This window comes from Bos taurus, chromosome X (assembly GCF_002263795.3).
Source record: "Bos taurus isolate L1 Dominette 01449 registration number 42190680 breed Hereford chromosome X, ARS-UCD2.0, whole genome shotgun sequence".
NCBI lineage: Eukaryota > Metazoa > Chordata > Mammalia > Artiodactyla > Bovidae > Bos > Bos taurus.
Genome location: NC_037357.1, coordinates 90,031,702 through 90,048,435, shown reverse-complemented (window position 1 = coordinate 90,048,435; position 16,734 = coordinate 90,031,702). Strand labels below are relative to the sequence as shown.

Below are 16,734 nucleotides of genomic sequence, written 5' to 3'. Positions count from 1 at the left end.
ATGGGCATATGTGAGAGTGGCATGAGATGATGGCATCACCGACCTCAATGGACATGAGTTTGGGTGAACTCCGGGAGTTGGTGATGGACAGGGAGGCCTGGCGTGCTGCGGTTCAAGGGGTCACAAAGAGTCGACACGGCTGAGTGACTGAACTGAACTGAAGTGGAAGCAGTGACACATTTCATTTTCTTGGGCTCAAAAATCACTGCAAATGGTGATTGCAGCCATGAAATTAAAAGACGCTTGCTCCTTGGAAGGAAAGCTATGACAAACCTAGCTTACATGAATTCTCAGGCACTTCAGTAGTGTGCGGCTCTTTACGACCCCATGGACAAGGGCCAACAGGCTCCTCTGTCCAGGGGATTCTCCAGATGAGAATACTGGAGTGGGTTGCCATGCCCACCACCAGGGGATCTTCCTGACCCAGGGATTGAACCCATATCTCCTAAGTGTGCTGCATAACGGACAGATTCTTTACTGCTGAGCCCCCAGGGAAGACCATGATAAACTTAGACACCATATTAAAAAGCAGAAGCCATCACTTTGCTGACAAGGTCTGTAGAGTCAAAACTATGGTTTTTCCAGTAGTGATGTACAGATGTGTGAGTTGGGTCATTAAGAAGGCTGAGTGCCAAAGAATTGATGCTTTCGAATTGTGGTGCTAGAGATGAGCCTTGAGAATCCCTTGGACAGCAAGGAGAACAAACCTGCCAATCCTAAAGGAAATGAACTCTGAATACTCACTGGAAGGATTGATGCTGAAGCTGAAATACTTTGGCCACCAGATGCGAATAGCTGACTCATTGGAAAGGACCCTGATGCAAAAAGATTGAAGGCAGGAGAAGGGGGCGACAGAGGGTGAGATGATTAGATAGCATCACCAACCCAATGGACATTAATTTGATCAAACTCAGGGAGATAGTGGAGGACAGAGGAGCCTGGCATGGTGCAGGCCATGGGTAGTAAATAGTTGGACATGACTGAGCGACTGAACAACCACCACCACCTCCACCTTACCTTTGAGCTTCCCTAAGCTTCCAGAGCCCCACTCTCAGCAGGACGAAGAAGCTTTCTGTGTCTGTCAGTGGTAAAGGCTGAGACTTAAGTCTTCACACACTCAGTGCCCCCTGCTTAGGCGATGGTGGGTCCTTAGAATGCTCATCACTCCCTCCCAGAGCTCAGACCAGGAAGCCTTCTCACGACAGTAATATGGAGCACCTACCCTGGTACAGAAATGGGAGTTGGAGCTGTTTACCCCCTCTCCATGTGCTTTCTCCCTTTACATTCATTTCCACATTTCTTCTTGAGTCACTGAATCCACCTCCGCTCATCCCCACCTGATAACTGTAACAAGCTGCACCTGTATCTCTATCAGGGCGGGTGCACGTACCCCCCGCACTATGTATTTTCCTTCTCTCCCTTCAGAATCTCTAGACTCCCAGACACCACTCTCAAAAGGGGCAGTGATGCAGGGGAGGTTGTGACTCTCATCCACACCCTGGGTCAAAGCACAGCTGTGTTATATATAACCTCTTTCCCTCTTAGAATGAACCTTATCTTCTAGCTTTCCTCCTGCTTCTTGGCCACCCTGCTCACCGTTTTGCTTTGCTTTCCCCTTAGGTCCATTCCCTGTGTTTCTCCTTTGCACTTCTTTTCTGTTTATGTGTCTGTCTGGCCCACCAGTGTGATATTCCCATCATCCACCTCACATCACTGGTCTTGTTATTTCAAGCATTGCAGACACGTCCTGAGACATGCTAGTAATCAATGTGTGTGTACTCAATGATGGAATATTTTTAATGAGTGACAGGAAAAGGATCTCCTCCATGTAGGAGTCAGTATATAGGTGTCATATTTGTAGCATCATACGTAAAGACTTGTGTCTTGTTCCAAAAAACACTGTAGGAGTGTGACTCTGTCTTGGTGCCCTGGTGCCCTTGCATGTCCCCGCTTAGGCTATGTAGGCAAGGCTAAACTGCAGGCTGGCTTGAAACTTGTCAGAGAACCTCCTGATTGCTCTTGCAGCAAGGGGAGATAAGCAGCCTGATGAAGAGCTGCTATGAGGCCATTTCTCACCTGCCTCCTCATCCAGCTGGAGGTGACACAAAGTTGGTACTCATCCACCTCTGGTTTCAGTTGAACATAGGATGGTCTCCCTAGCCCCAGCTGAGAGTACAGCTGTGAACTACAGAGCTTCTCAGTGCCATAGGGCACAACTGCGGGCTCCTTCGTGGCAGAGACCCACCACCTGTAGTGCCTTTACTGAGGCCTTCCAATTCAGTGGCAAACCGCGGGACTAGGGACAAGGCAACTGACACCAGGGTCATATTGCTTCTGCACTGTCTGTAAGGTAGAATCTGAATCCATTCGGGTTCATTGTCTCCTTACTGGCCAAGCCCGTAGAAGGTGACAAGCCTAACTAACAACTGCAGTGGTGCCCTGAGGCCCTGTAGCTCCTGCGCTGTGACTTAGGGACTGGCTGCCTGACTACGTGACAGAGTTTGGTGTTGAGTTGTGTGATGTTGCGTGACCAGAATACTGGCTTATTTTGTCATCACACACAGCAAGGAGCACGGTTTTCACTACATACTATGACTTAGGGTAGCCTTGTCAGTCCTCGTTAACAAACCAACCTTAGAATGGATGCCATGTCTGATACCAGCCATTGAATCTGCTATTGAATCAATATATTTATTTAGACAAAATATGTTTCTGAAGTCCAGTTCATTTTAAAAGTTAACCTTATAGCCTACTTGAAATTCAAAATCTGTATCACTTGTGAGAGAATTGTAAAGGTAAATGTTTAAATGAAAAAATGGAGTAGAATAAGCCAAATCCTTTTGCAATGTAATGCCTACTTCACGTTATCTTGTTTATTCTTTGTAACAAATATTTACTGTAAACTTGTAATTTCCACTTTAGAAATGGGGAAACAGATCCAAAGGATGTAAATACCTTTCTCACCTTCACTCAGTATGTGTCAGAGCCAGTACTGATACTCTGAGTTATGTCACGTGCTGTGCTTAGTCACTCAGTCGTGTCTGACTCTTTGTGACCCCATGGACTGTAGTCCGTCAGGCACTTCTATCCATGGGGATTCTTCAGGCAAGAATACTGGAGTGGGTTGCCGTGGCCTCCTCCAGGAGGTCTTCCCAACACAGGGATCAAACCCAGGTCTCCAGCACTGCAGGTGGATTCTTTACTGTCTGAGCCACCAGGGAAGCCCAGTTATGTCATGTCATAGCCAATAAGGAGACAGAGCAGATAAGACTCAAGTCATTTTGTCTCACGAAGTTCCCCTCATTCCTTTCCCTTTTCTTCTAGCTAGGATCTAATCTTGTCAGACAGCTCCATGACTAGGGGCTTTGTCACATACTTTTTGGTAAAGTTGGGATACTCTTCTTTAAGTCTTGTGGTAGATTTGAACCTCCCATTTTCAATCCTTTTGGACCTAGATTTTCATACCTTTGTAAGGGCACAACAGCTGCTATTTATAATCCCGTTATTCACTAAGCAGAGTGAAGTCTGAATAGGTCCTTTGTTGCAGAAATATATTTTTTTGGTGCATGAGGATGCAGATGGGGGCTCAGGATGTAAGCGTTGTTATTATATTAATAATAAGGATATAAGGGAGGAATCAGACAGCTGGAGGACTTCCCCGTAGCTCAAACGGTAAAGAATCTGCAGGAGACCAGGGTTTGATCCCTGGGCTGGGAAGATCCTCGGGAGAAGGGAATGGCAATCCACTCCAGTATTCTTGCCTGGAGAATTCCATGGACAGAGAAGCCTGGTAGGCTACAGTTCGTCGGGTCACAGAGAGTTGGACACGACTAAGTGAGTCACACATACATACACACACACACTCACACACACACACACACACACTCACAGACAACTGGAGGGCTTCTGAGATCTGGTGACTATCAAGCCAATGGAGGATGTCATGGAGAAGAAAAGATGTTTGTGGCTGTTCTCTCCCTGCACCCAAAAACCGTTGGAAGGCAAGTCAGAAATGTGTGAAAGATATGCTGTGCCATTTGCCATGCAATTTGACAGCAGTTCTTTTCCTGTCTCCCTACAACCTTTAACAATGGCTTTGGCATTCCATTTCTCTATATATTAAGTTTTTAAAAATGTTTCTCTGTCAATGATTTCATCAGGGACACCGTATGAGATTTGGGTGGCACATTTTGTAAACCCATTTATTCAAGAGAAGACCAAAGGCTTTTATGAATTTTTTATGTGTGCATATATATATAGTATATGCATGAACATGTAGATTACACCTAAAGAATATGTTATGACCCAATTTTTTTAACCCTAGAAGTGCAAGGGTGGTTTACATGTATGAGGTTACCAATGCAATTCACCACATTAATAGAAAAATGGAGGGAAAACAATTCTATGATCATCACAATTGATGCAGTATAAGTGTTTGATGAAAATTAATCTATATTCAAGACAGCAAACTAGGAATAGAATGGAACTTACTCTGATAAAGTATATCTACAAAAAAGCAACGTAAACAGGTTGAAATGGAGAAGATTTTTCATTTCCTATTGGGAAAAATGCCGTTTATCCCCTGCTTTAGTCAAGACTATTCTGGCCAGGTTTGTTCAATGCTGCAAAATGAGGACAGGTTTAAGGTTTAAGCCAGTAGAAACTGTTGATATTCAAATATAATAGTATATTTTGAAAAGCAAAAATGATCTAGATCTAAATTTGTGGAATTAATATGCATATTTAGAGGAATTGTTGGACAGAAAATCTATATATAGACATTCTATCTCTACAGACAGCCTCAACTAGACAATAAAAATCACAAACCATGAATTTTCAATAACATTAAATACCCGGGGATAAATTTAACAAAAAATGTGCAAGTAGAAAACGAAACTTTATTGACCGAACTTTAATAGTCAAATACACAATATAAGAACAGCATAGATGGTTTATCTTCTTTCAAGCAAATGGTTGCCCTTCACCTATAATATAAACATTAAAAAAGTTACTTAGCAGAACTTTATTTCGATGACAGGAGAGGTATACAAAGTTCACTGCAGTTGTAGTTTTATAAAATGGACTAAAACAGGAACACTAAGGGCGACCTTTGGCTTACCTTCAGTTAATCCTCTCTAGAGATTTTATAGACTTTTCAGGCATGTTACCAGTATTTTTAAAAACACACTACTCTTGCTAGTTATACAAGAAAAGGACACTGAGTTCAGACAAATGAAATCAATGGAACCTATCAGAAGGTAGTTTTCAGTAGAAGGCAAAACTGTTTTATAATACACAGTTTTATATTATATATAAACTTAATATAGAGATATTATATTATATATATTGTATATTATATATATTATATATAAAACTTAATATAGAGAGAAATGGAATGCCAAAGCCATTGTTAAAGGTTGTAGGGAGACAGGAAAAGAACTGCTGTCAAACTGCATGGCAAATGGCACAGCATATCTTTCACACATTTCTGACTTGCCTTCCAAGGGTTTTTGGGTGCAGGGAGAGAACAGCCACAAACATCTTTTCTTCTCCATGATGTCCTCCATTGGCTTGACAGTCACCAGATCTCAGAAGCCCTCCAGTTGTCTGTGAGTGTGTGTGTGTGTGTGTGTGAATCACTGAATTTTACACATTCAGTAAAATATCTAACAACAAAATGCACCCTAAGGAGAACAAAATACACAAAAACTGAAACAAAAAATCCCCAAAAAGTATCATTTAAATGCATTGGTTTGAAATAATATTCCGAATATAGGATAGCTAAACAGTTGTTATCTCTGTTACTGCTTAAGTGAAGTAAATAAAAAGGCCAGTATTACATTTGTTTCTTCTCTACTGTGGAAAACTGTAGAAATTTTCATTTGTTCTACTTTATCCCTGATATGGTTGTTTTAAGTCGGTTAAACATTTGTCCCCTTTTTTACCTGGGGCCCTCATGTAATTCTAAATGTTTTTTTTTCACCCTGGGAAGCATTCCAATTGGTATAATAAATTATATGTGACACTAATTTTAAGTCATTACTATCACTGGCGACATGGTGACATCAAAATGTGAAGCAGAAATAGGACTGTTTCTCACAGCCACACCAAAAAAAAAAAAAAAAAGAAAGAAAAAAAGGAGAGAAGAAAAGGGAGAGCAAGAGGGAGTATGAGAGAGAGAGAAAAGCAAGTAGGAAGAGAGAAAGAAAATCTGGAAAAGCAGATTTTTTTGTTTCTAAATGATAATGGCTTTTGAGGGAAAACTCTGACCAATTTCAAAAGTTCATCCATGGTATTTGTGATGTTTAGTTATTTAGTTACTGTGGGGTATGTTAAATAATATTTGTTTTTCTACCCTACTAGCCATTTCATCAATATTCTGAAAATATTTGAGTTCCAGATTATACTCTGTCTTAATTCTGTAATATACTAACTGTTAGTGTCTTGTTCATATTTCTAATTATGTGTACTTGGGCTTTGTCCATTTGCTTCACAATGATGTAACCTAGAGGAATGGACTGGCAGTTTGGGGTTGGCAGATACAAACCATTACATTCAGAATGGATAAACAACAAGGTCCTACTATACAGCACAGGGAACTAATGTCCAGTCTCCTGTGATAAATCACAAAGGAAAAGAATATTAAAAAATGTGTGTGTGTGTATATATATATATTAAAAATTATGTAAACTAGCACATTGTCTTTATTAGTTGAGTTTATTTTCCTCTTCCTAACAACTCATACCTGTCTTTTAATAAATATCTTTTTCTTTTTCCCTTAGGTTTATTCTGTTGCTCTTTTTCTTACCTTTTATGTTGGATGTAGGATTTTATATTTATGTACCTTGTAATTTAAGTATTTTTCTTTTTAAATACCACACATATTTAGGGCTAAGATTTTTTCTATGAGAACATTTTAATCATGTTCTGTAGTTACTTGAAAGTCATCTGAAAGTTGTATTTTCATCTAATTGTTCAAATGGAATGGAAAAAAATGTAAAGTGAAAATATTTAGAAGGCTAATACACAGTAAATTCTTCCCTAACTATGAAGTTCCTCCTTTAAAATCAGAATCATGCAATTTATTGTCAGCAAGTTGGAAAACAGGTATGTGAAAGATACTAAGTTGAATACGCAGGAAGAACTAGTTACAATTTTTGGCCTTCAAGACTTTTTAAACTCATGTATCAAAGAGGAAAAATAACATACTTGATACGGTTAGAGAGGATTATATCATGAGGCTCAGATTTTTATTAGTTCTTTAAGAGTGAGAGTGGGGTATATGGCAAAACCTTCATAGTATTGTAAAGTAATCATCCTCCAATTAAAATAAGCAACCTCCCGCGCCCCTCAAAAAAAAGACCAAACGTGGGGGCAGGTAGTGTGCTTAGCATACGTATCTTACTCACACCTGCCTTGAATATCACTGACTAAATGCACTCTCTCAACTTGATCAGCCACAGAAACAGGAAACTAGACTATCTTTGGCCATTTTATTATTCAGTCATTTCATGCTTCCCTGGGGAAAGGATTTAAAATGCAACTATTTTTTAAAGAGCTAGAGAATTCAGAATTTGAGAGAATTTAACATACGTCAAGCAGAATGTTGGCTCATTTTCTTTTATAAAAAATTAATTAATTGATTTTAATTGGAGACTAATTACAATATTCTGGTGGGTTTTGCCATACATTGACATGAATCAGCCACAGGTGTACATGTGTCCCCCGTCAGAAAATGAAATCTCAATCCCCCTGTTATAATTTGACGCAAGATGACATTTTATGATAAATACATCATACAAAACAGAGTATTCTTGTATGCATTCCATCAAAGAGAATTAGAGAATGCAAAAATTAGCATTGAAAAATCAGCATCTGCGTGTATCTGTTCTGAATTCACAACTTATATGAGTAAAGTTGAGTTTAGCAGTTAAGGGATTTCACAGAATCACACACATTATGCTAAAGCTGGTACTAGAACCTACTTGGATGCCTAAGCATATTTCATATAAACTGATATTTATTACAAATGCATTCCATATTTGCTACAAGCAGAAATTATAAAAGAACCCGAAAATTATTAGCTGTTGCTTAAAGTACTTATACTCGAGAGAAGAAAACGGTTTCCTATTTTCAATTCGATATGGCTTTGATCCTGTCTGTTTCTTTATTTGAAAGTCTGTAAGTCAGGCATTCAGGCATCTGGGGTCCGAACTACCTTTCAAAGAATATGTGAACTCTGTTATTAAAATAATAGTAATGTTCCCTCTATATTAGTAAAGATATAATATTCTGAAAAACAGAAACCACATAAGTTACTTTCTGAATGGATGACATACCTGCTTCTGGCATTTCACCAGGCTCTGTATTTGATGCAAACTCCTCCCTGACATCGGGACCATCTCCACCTTCACCCCCAGTCTTTGCCAGAGCCAATTGCTGGAGATCAGCTTCCAGGCCAGAATCTTTAAAAAAACGCATCAATTCAGCTGTAAAGCATACAATATAAACAAGGGAATGATGATCTTCATTCCCTCGGTGTTATGAATTAAAAGCCTTAGGTTAGTATGCTAAAAATGTGATGAATAAGAACCTCAGGAGCATTATTCCGGGAATGTTTTGCTGGAGAAAAAGGAAAGCAGAATTTTCCGATTGTTATTACCATTTTCCTTTTCCAGGGTTGTCCTCAGACAACTTAGTTGCCCCCTTCTCTTTGTCTTGAAAACAAGGGAAAATTTGAGCGACCACACTGACCTGCAAACTATACTCTCCTCAGGTTTTTTAGGAACTGTCTGAAGTCCTTTTCTAATGTTTCCTTTCCTCTTCTTACTGGTTATGTCTTAAGGCATGACGCACAGATACACTTTACCTTCAAAGGGATCCTTCTCCTCTTCTTCATCACGATTCACTGGATCCTCTCCATGTACTTCCTCCTTTCTAGGTGTGATATCCTGACTCTCAGCTGGCGGTTTCTCTTGTTGAGGCTGCTCAACACTGGGCTGCTGGTCCTAGGAGAGAGTGCACGCAAAGAAAAACTTTTGTTGTTAATACATCTAATAGCATAAATATACATAATACATAGATATATCTGAGCATAAGTAAACCTAACAACATTTTCCCAACACAATTCTATGTACTTACTTTTAATAAAGTTACTCTTCCCACAGAGAAGTCAGCTCCCATAAGAGTTACCCAGGAAGACTTTGGAAGTTACTTAAATCTATGTTGGGATGGAAGTATGCAGCCTGTTGTTAATAAGCAGGAGGAGGGAGTCACTGGGCACATTTCCAGGGAATTTAACAGTATAATCATCCAGGCAACACTGGACTATAATATATCTGGATCAATGTTCCTTCCTAAGACAAAGTATCACCCTTTATCAGCATGGAAGACCTTTATCACCACATGTGTACTACTTAACATGATTTTCTCAAAAATAAACTTGTGCTAATAGAAAACATCAAATGGTAAGGTTACTCACAACCACAGGTTCATCCACCTGGGAGCAATCTTGCTTTGTAGGTCCCAATGTTGATGCCACTTGCCCACTCATATTTCTCCCTGAAAGCAGAATATTGTGATTTAGAAAATGTATTTAAGAGTACAGCTATATTTGATCACTTTTATGACCTTATGTTGACTTTTTTTTTTTTAATGTTAACATACTTTCAAAAGAAAACTCTGGTTAAGTATGAGTGTACATGCATTTCAATTACACCAAATACAGTCGCTTGCAAAGCCATTTGTGTCTTTGTGAAGCTGGCAGAGAAATCACCTTAAGGTACACAAGAAGGCTGAATTTTTGTGAGGACGTTTGATTTCACAACAGACTTCTCCATCATGAAGATCTTTAGTGAAATACTCCTAGGAATTCAAAAGCTCAGGACTATTGCTCATGTCACACTCCTATTCACCAGACCTATTTTCCCCAACTCCCTTGGAATTCAGTTGGAACACGAAGAAAGGCTCAGTCTTTTACAGCCTGACTATGGCGATTTTCTCAGTGTCTGGGGCTGAGGTGAGGCTGCATACAGAGCAACCGGTCCACTTCTCTCTTGGCACCTTACCACAAAACCCGCAATACAGTCACAACCCCACTGCGGTCCGGTTTCTAGGCCTTTCCTTAATCGCCCACCCCAACCCCTGCCCAGGTCCCACTGCCGGCCCCAGATTCTGTGCTCTGTCGTCAGTTCCAGGGCCCCAATGAACTAAATATCTCAAATAGCACCCCCAAGTCTCCCCCAACCATCATCCTACCCCCTGCCCTCCTCTGCCCACTGCCCTTCCTCTCCCGCCATCAAGGCAAGAACTATGGCGTCGCGACACTTGTGAGGAGAAAGATGACTACCTTGAGGGCCTTCCTCCTCAACGGCCCTAGATCGCACTGCCCAACCCGCGCGAAACTCGCTGGCTCCCCCTCACACGCACACACACTTAAACTCCAGACAGGACAGACCTGTGAACCTACCTGGTGAGTCTCAAGTAGTGAGAAAGAACCGGGACTGAATAAACAGACCCGTCTCAGGCCCAACGCTCCTCACAGAACGCTCAGGAAGGCGTATGCGCACCAAGGCGCATGCGCAGCAACGGATGCACACCCACACACTGCGCATGCTCACTGAGTTGGGCCTGTGCAGTGCAGGTTGCAGTTTTCCTGCCATTGAGGTAGAGTCCTAGAACCGCAGGGTCTCTGGAGGATGAGAAAGGGGCTTGAAGGCTATATTTTTTTCCTTCCAGTGCAGTCGTTCTTATGCATCCACAACCTGTGGTGATAGGTAGTCCCAGGTTACCCTTAGTGGAGAATGTGTCTCAGAAAGACAGTCATGACAAAAATAGATATTGTGTTTTTTTCATTCTTTTTTCTTTATTCTGCTCTTCAGCAGTTATTTCCACCATTCTGTCTTCCAACTCACTTATTTGTTCTCCTGCTCAGTGAGTCTCATATTGATTTCTTCTAGTGTATTTTTCATTTCAGTTATTGTGTTTTCAACTTTATTTGTTTGTGCCTTATTTCTTCTAAATCTTTGTCAAACATTTCTTGTATTTTTTTAAATCCATGCCTCCATTGTATTTTCAAGATTTTGGATCATCTTTAATATCCTTACTCTAAATTATTTTCCAGGTAGTTTCCCTATTTCCTCTTCATTTATGTGGTCTTTTAGGTTTTTTTACCTTGCTCTTTTGTCTGTAACATATTTTTTGTCATATCATTGTTTTTGTTAGGCGGAACTGTGTTCTTCTCTCGCTGATTGATTGGCCTGAGAATTTTAGCACTGGAGTTTGCAGGCAGTTAAGTAGGGCCAGGACCAGGTGTTTAGATGTGGCCCTCCAGGAGACCTCACTCCAAATAGTATTCCGTGAGGTCTGAGTGTCTCTATTAATCCAGCAGTTTGGACTTGGTCCTCCCACCACAGGAGCTCAAGCCCATGAATCAAGATCCTGTATGGCACACCAGGAAATAAAGGAAAAGAAAAGAAATGTGGAAGACAATGACAAATAATAAAAAATAAAATAAATAAGAAAACTAACAGATAAATTAGAAAAATTAAACATATAAACGAAACAATCACTGGAAGGTAAGACACAGCTACACTAGCAAAATAGGGAAATTTTTAAAAAGGTAGAAGAAACCTTTGCTGTAAGGGCAGGGCTTAGGTGTGGTGGAGCTCAGGCAGGGTGGGCTTAGGCAGGGGTGTGGCCTATGCTGAGTGTGGCCTGGAGGGGGCCCCAGAGTGCCTCCAGTTTCAGAGTACAGAGGAGTAAGCCCCAGGCCTCAGCAGGTTCCTGGAGGTTGAATGGGGGGAGTGGGGGCAGAAACACCAGGTGCATTCCTCCATAACCCCAAAGGTCCTTCCCCATCCCCACAGATCCCCTCGAGGTAAGAGTGCCTCTCCAGGTGTGGGAACTTGTCCTCCCCTAGCTGCACCTCAGGAGCACTGATCCCACCTAGCCTGCACATGTCCTTCCCCCTCGTTTCACTCTTCCCCACACCATATAGGGTTGTTTGGGTGTTCTTCTGGTCTGCCTGGGATTCAAGGCTCCTTGCCAGTATCCAGTAGGTGCCCAGAAAGTTTCACTTTCTTGATAGTGTCCTTTTAAGGATAAAAGTTTTAATTTTTAAATAAATATTTTAATAAATATTTAAAATTTAAATAAAAATAAAATAATGTAAATAAATAATGTGCTTCTGTAAATAAAATAATGTGCTTCTTGGGGAAAAAAAAAAGAAAATGAATATACGGATCAGACTCTTAGAGGAGTACAGATCCCATGCAATGCCAAAAAAAAAAAAAAAGTTTTCATTTTGATGATTCCAAATTGCCTGTTTTTGTTTCTTTTGGTGCTTGTGCTTTTGTAGCATATCTAGGAAATCATTGCCTAATCCAACAGTAACATTTACATCTCTGTTTTCCTCTGAGTGCTTTATAGTTTTAGCTCTTATATTTAGGTTTTTGATCAATTTTTAGTTAGTTATATACAGTGTGAGGTATAAGTATAAACTGATTCTTTTGGTTGTGAACATCCAGTTATCCCAAGACCATTTGTTGAAACATTATTCTTTGCCATTGAATGGCCTCTGCACCCCTCACAATAATCAATTGACCACAGACATATGGTTTTGTTTCTTGCATCTCCATTCTATTCTGGTATCTGTCTATATACAATCCTTATGTCACTACCATTGAAGGAGGAAACAGACAGAACCGGCTCCGTCTTGAAAGCAGGACTCCATCTTGGGCTGGACTGTGGACTTTGAGCTATATGCTCAGTATCTATGGAAACGACATACCAACTGGAAAACCAGAGCCCCTGGGTGGAAGAGCCCCAGGGCTCATACCTAGACTCCCCATCACCTAAAAGAATACCCTAATTATCTGTGTAACTGAAGAGAATCATAAGTTCTATTATGCTTATTGGGGTATGACCACAGGCCTATTGATAATTGTCCACTGTTAACTACCTAGGCTTAAGGCATATGAATCACGGCTTAACTTTGATTATATCTTTCTTTTCCTTTGTTCAGACTAATTTCAGGGAATTTGGGGAAGTGGGTTTGGGCACATACACTTTAGGGTATACAAGGTTTTTGCAAAAACTGGTCTGGGTCCTCCACCAAGAGGAGACTCTGCCTTGGGTGCGCTGGTGTAATAAACTGCACTCCACTATCTGTATTGTCCTTCTGAGTGAGTTTGTTTCCTGGAACGCGTGGCTATAACACCATATATAATGTCTTGATTATTTTGGCTTTGAAGTGGGTTTTGTAGTTGGGAAGTGTAAGTACTTGTTCTTTCTTCACACTGTTTTGGCTATCCCAGGACCCTTTCAATTCTTACAATTCTAGGATCAGTTTGTTGATTTCTGGGGGGAAAGAACAGTTTGAATTTTGATGGGGTTCTATTAGGGGAGTACTGCCATCTTAACACAATAGTAAGTCTTCCAATCCATAAATGTGAGATGCCTTTCCACTTACCTAGACTGTCTTTAATTTCACCCAGCAGTGTTTTGTAGTTTTTATTGTACAAGTCTTGACTGTGTATAGAAATATATCTGCTCTTTGTATATGACCTTGTATTCTGTAAACCTGTTGAGCCCCTGTATTGGGTCTAATAGTTTCTGTGGGGAGAGGGTGATTCTTAAGGATTTTCTATACACAAGATTATGTCATCTGCAAATTGAAAAGTTTTACATCTTTTCCAATGTAAATTCATTTTATTTCTTTCCCTTGCTTAATTACCCTGTCCAGAAGCTCCAGAACAATGTGGAATAGAAGTGGTAAGAGATGATATCTTTGTATTGTTCCTGATTTTCAGGGGAAGTCAGTACTTCTGCCTTTTATCATTAAGTACGATGATAGCTGTGAGTTTTTCAGAGATGTTTTATATCAGGTTGAAACTGTTGCCTTTTACTTCTAGTTTGAGTCTGTTTGTCTTGAAGGGACCCTGAATTTTGTCCAATGCTATTCATGTAGGTACTGAGATGCTAATGTGGTTTTTGTCTTTTATTCTGTTGATGTGGTGCATTAATGTATGGATGTGTGAGCTGGACTATAAAGAAAGCTGAGTGTCGAAGAATTGATGCTTTTGAACTGTGGTGTTGGAGAAGACTCTTGAGAGTCCCTGGGACTGCAAGGAGATCCCACCAGTCCATCCTAAAGGAGGTCATTCCTGGGTGTTCATTGGAGGGACTGATGCTGAAGCTGAAACTCCAATACTTTGGCCACCTGATGCAGAGAGTTGACTCATTGCAAAAGACCCTGATGCTGGGAAAGATTGAGGGCAGGAGGAGAGGGGGACAACAGAGGATGAGATGGTTGGATGGCATCATCGACACAACGGCCTTGGGTTTGAGTGGACTCCGGGACTAGGTGATGGATAGGGAGGCCTGGAGTGCTGCGGTTCATGGGGTCGCAAAGAGATGGACACGACTGAGCGACTGAACTGATGATGATGATGACTGATTAACTTATTTCAGTCTTAATATTAAATCAAAGTTGCATTCCTGGGATAAATCCTACTTCCTCATGGTATATAATTTGGTTTACTAGTATTTTACTCGGAGAAGGCAATGGCACCCCACTCCAGTACTCTTGCCTGGAAAATCCCATGGATGGAGGAGCCTGGTAGGCTGCAGTCCATGAGGCCACTAGGAGTCCGACATGACTGAGCGAATTCACTTTCACTTTTCACTTTCATGCATTGGAGAAGGAAATGGCAACCCACTCTAGTTTTCTTGCCTGGAGAATCCCAGGGACAGAGGAGCCTAGTGGGCTGCTGTCTATGGGGTCGCACAGTGTCGGACACGACTGAAGAGACTTAGCAGCAGCAGCAGCAGCAGCAGCAGCAGTATTTTACTAAGAATCTTTGTGTCTGTATTCATAAAAATATTGGTCTGTGGTTTTTTCTTGTGTTGTCTTTTTTGGTTTGGTTTGGTATCAGGGTAACAATGGCCTCATAAAATGAAGCAGAAGAATTATCTTCTTTGGGGCTTCCCAGGTTGCACTAGCGGTAAAGAACCTGCCTGCCAATGCAAGAGAGGTAAGAGACGCAGGCTCAATCCCTGGGACAGGTAGATCTCCTGAAGGAGGGCCTGGCAACCCACTCCACTATTCTTGCCTGAAGAATCCCATGGACCGAGGAGCCTGGAGGCCTATAGTCCATAGAAACGCAAAGAGTCAGACATGACGGAAGCAATGCGTGCACATTAACTTCCTTAATAAAGTTATTCATCCTTATTTATTTTTGAGTGACCTTGGTTAGTCAGTATTTTTCAAGAAATGTTCTCATTTTATCCAAGTATCAATTTTTTGGATAACATTTTTCTGCTCTCCTTTCTTAAATAGTTTATTGAAGCATAATTGATATACAACAAATGGTATATATTTACTGTGTACAATTTGATGAGTTTGGGCATATGCACACAATGATAATATCATCACCAGAATCAAGGTAATAGACATATCCAACACATCCTAAAATTTCTTTTTGTCCCTTTCTTTGTTTCTTTTCTTGTTAAAGTGTGTGTATGTGTGTGTGTGTGTGTGTGTGTGTGTGTGTTTGTGTAGTGAGAACCCACTTTTAGATTTACATTCAACAAATTTTGGGTCTTCCCAGATGGCTCAGTGGTAAAGAACCACCTGCCAATTCAGGAGACATAAGAGACTCAGGTTCGATTCCTGGATCAGGAGATCCCCTGGAAGAGGAAATGGCAACCCATTCCAGTATTTTTGCCTGGAAAATCCCATGGAGAGAGGAGCCTGGTGGGCTATAGTCCACAGGGTCACAAAGAGTCCAATACGACCAACCATGCAAAAAATTTTGAATAACCTTTTTTTTAAAATCTTCCTTCATTGTGCATTTAATATCTGAGAGCTCTGTACTGCTGTCTCCTATGGTATTACTGAAGTTGGTAATTAGTGTCACTCTTCCTTCTTTGTCTCTCTCTTTTTTAATCAATCAGGCTATAGGTTTATTATCATATTAATCTATTCACAGTATCAGCCACTGGTTTCAACTGAATTTTTTGGTACTACTGATTTTCTGGTTTCTATTTAATTGATTTCTGCCAAGATGTTTGTTATTCTTTTTTTTTTTTTTTTTGCTGGATTTGGGTTAAATTTTGTTGTATTCTAGTTTCTTAAAGAAGATTATTGATCTTTGAATGATAATTGGCCTTTTCCCTCTTTTAATACAAACATTTAATACTATAAATATCCCTCTGTGAAACTTTGGCATCATCTCATAATTTTGATATATTGTATTTTCTATTTCTCCTTTGATCCTTGCATTAATTTGAAGTTTTGTTCAATTTACAAGCAGTTTGTGATTTTCTAGGTCACTTTCCATGGTTAATCTTTATTTTAATTATTTTTTGGTCAGGAAATATATTTTGTGTGATTTCAGTCCTTTTGAACTTAGTAAGGTTTTTAACTGGCGTATTTGGTTGAACTTCCATATTCACTTCAGAAGAATATGTATTTAGTTTCTGTTGCTCAATAAATGGGTTTCCCAGGTGGCGCAGTGGTAAAGAATCTGCCTGCCAACGCAAGAGAGGCAAGAGACATGGGATCAATCTCTGGGTCTGGGAAGTCCCCTGGAGTAAGAAATGGCAACTTGCTCCAGTATTCTTCCCTGAAAAATTCCATGGACACTACCGTCCATGGGGTCCCAAACAGTTGGACACAACTGGGACTGGGCACGTTCTATAAATATCAATTAGGTCAAGTCGGTTAATAGT

The 16,734-nt window shown here is 40.4% G+C and overlaps 2 protein-coding genes across 8 annotated transcripts in view; one reads left to right on the top strand and one right to left on the bottom strand.

Moving 5' to 3' along the window:
* The window catches only part of LOC100297099 (P antigen family member 3), a 418,811-nt gene that overhangs the window by 135,331 nt on the left and 266,746 nt on the right, over positions 1-16,734 (bottom strand). The window contains exons 1-5 of one of the 7 annotated variants that reach the window (XM_002700115.6): positions 10,469-11,979; positions 9,482-9,561; positions 8,870-9,008; positions 8,340-8,465; positions 4,879-4,985 (exon numbers count right to left, since the gene is read on the bottom strand). In XM_002700115.6, coding sequence (XP_002700161.2) covers positions 4,963-4,985; positions 8,340-8,465; positions 8,870-9,008; positions 9,482-9,553 — 360 coding nt within the window. In that variant the 5' untranslated portion in view covers positions 9,554-9,561; positions 10,469-11,979 and the 3' untranslated portion in view covers positions 4,879-4,962. The other 6 variants (XM_024988830.2, XM_024988826.2, XM_059883781.1 and 3 more) reach the window with 6 other exon arrangements.
* LOC100297779 (fibrous sheath CABYR-binding protein) overlaps positions 1-16,734 on the top strand; it is a 154,990-nt gene that overhangs the window by 23,918 nt on the left and 114,338 nt on the right. The window lies entirely within an intron of this gene.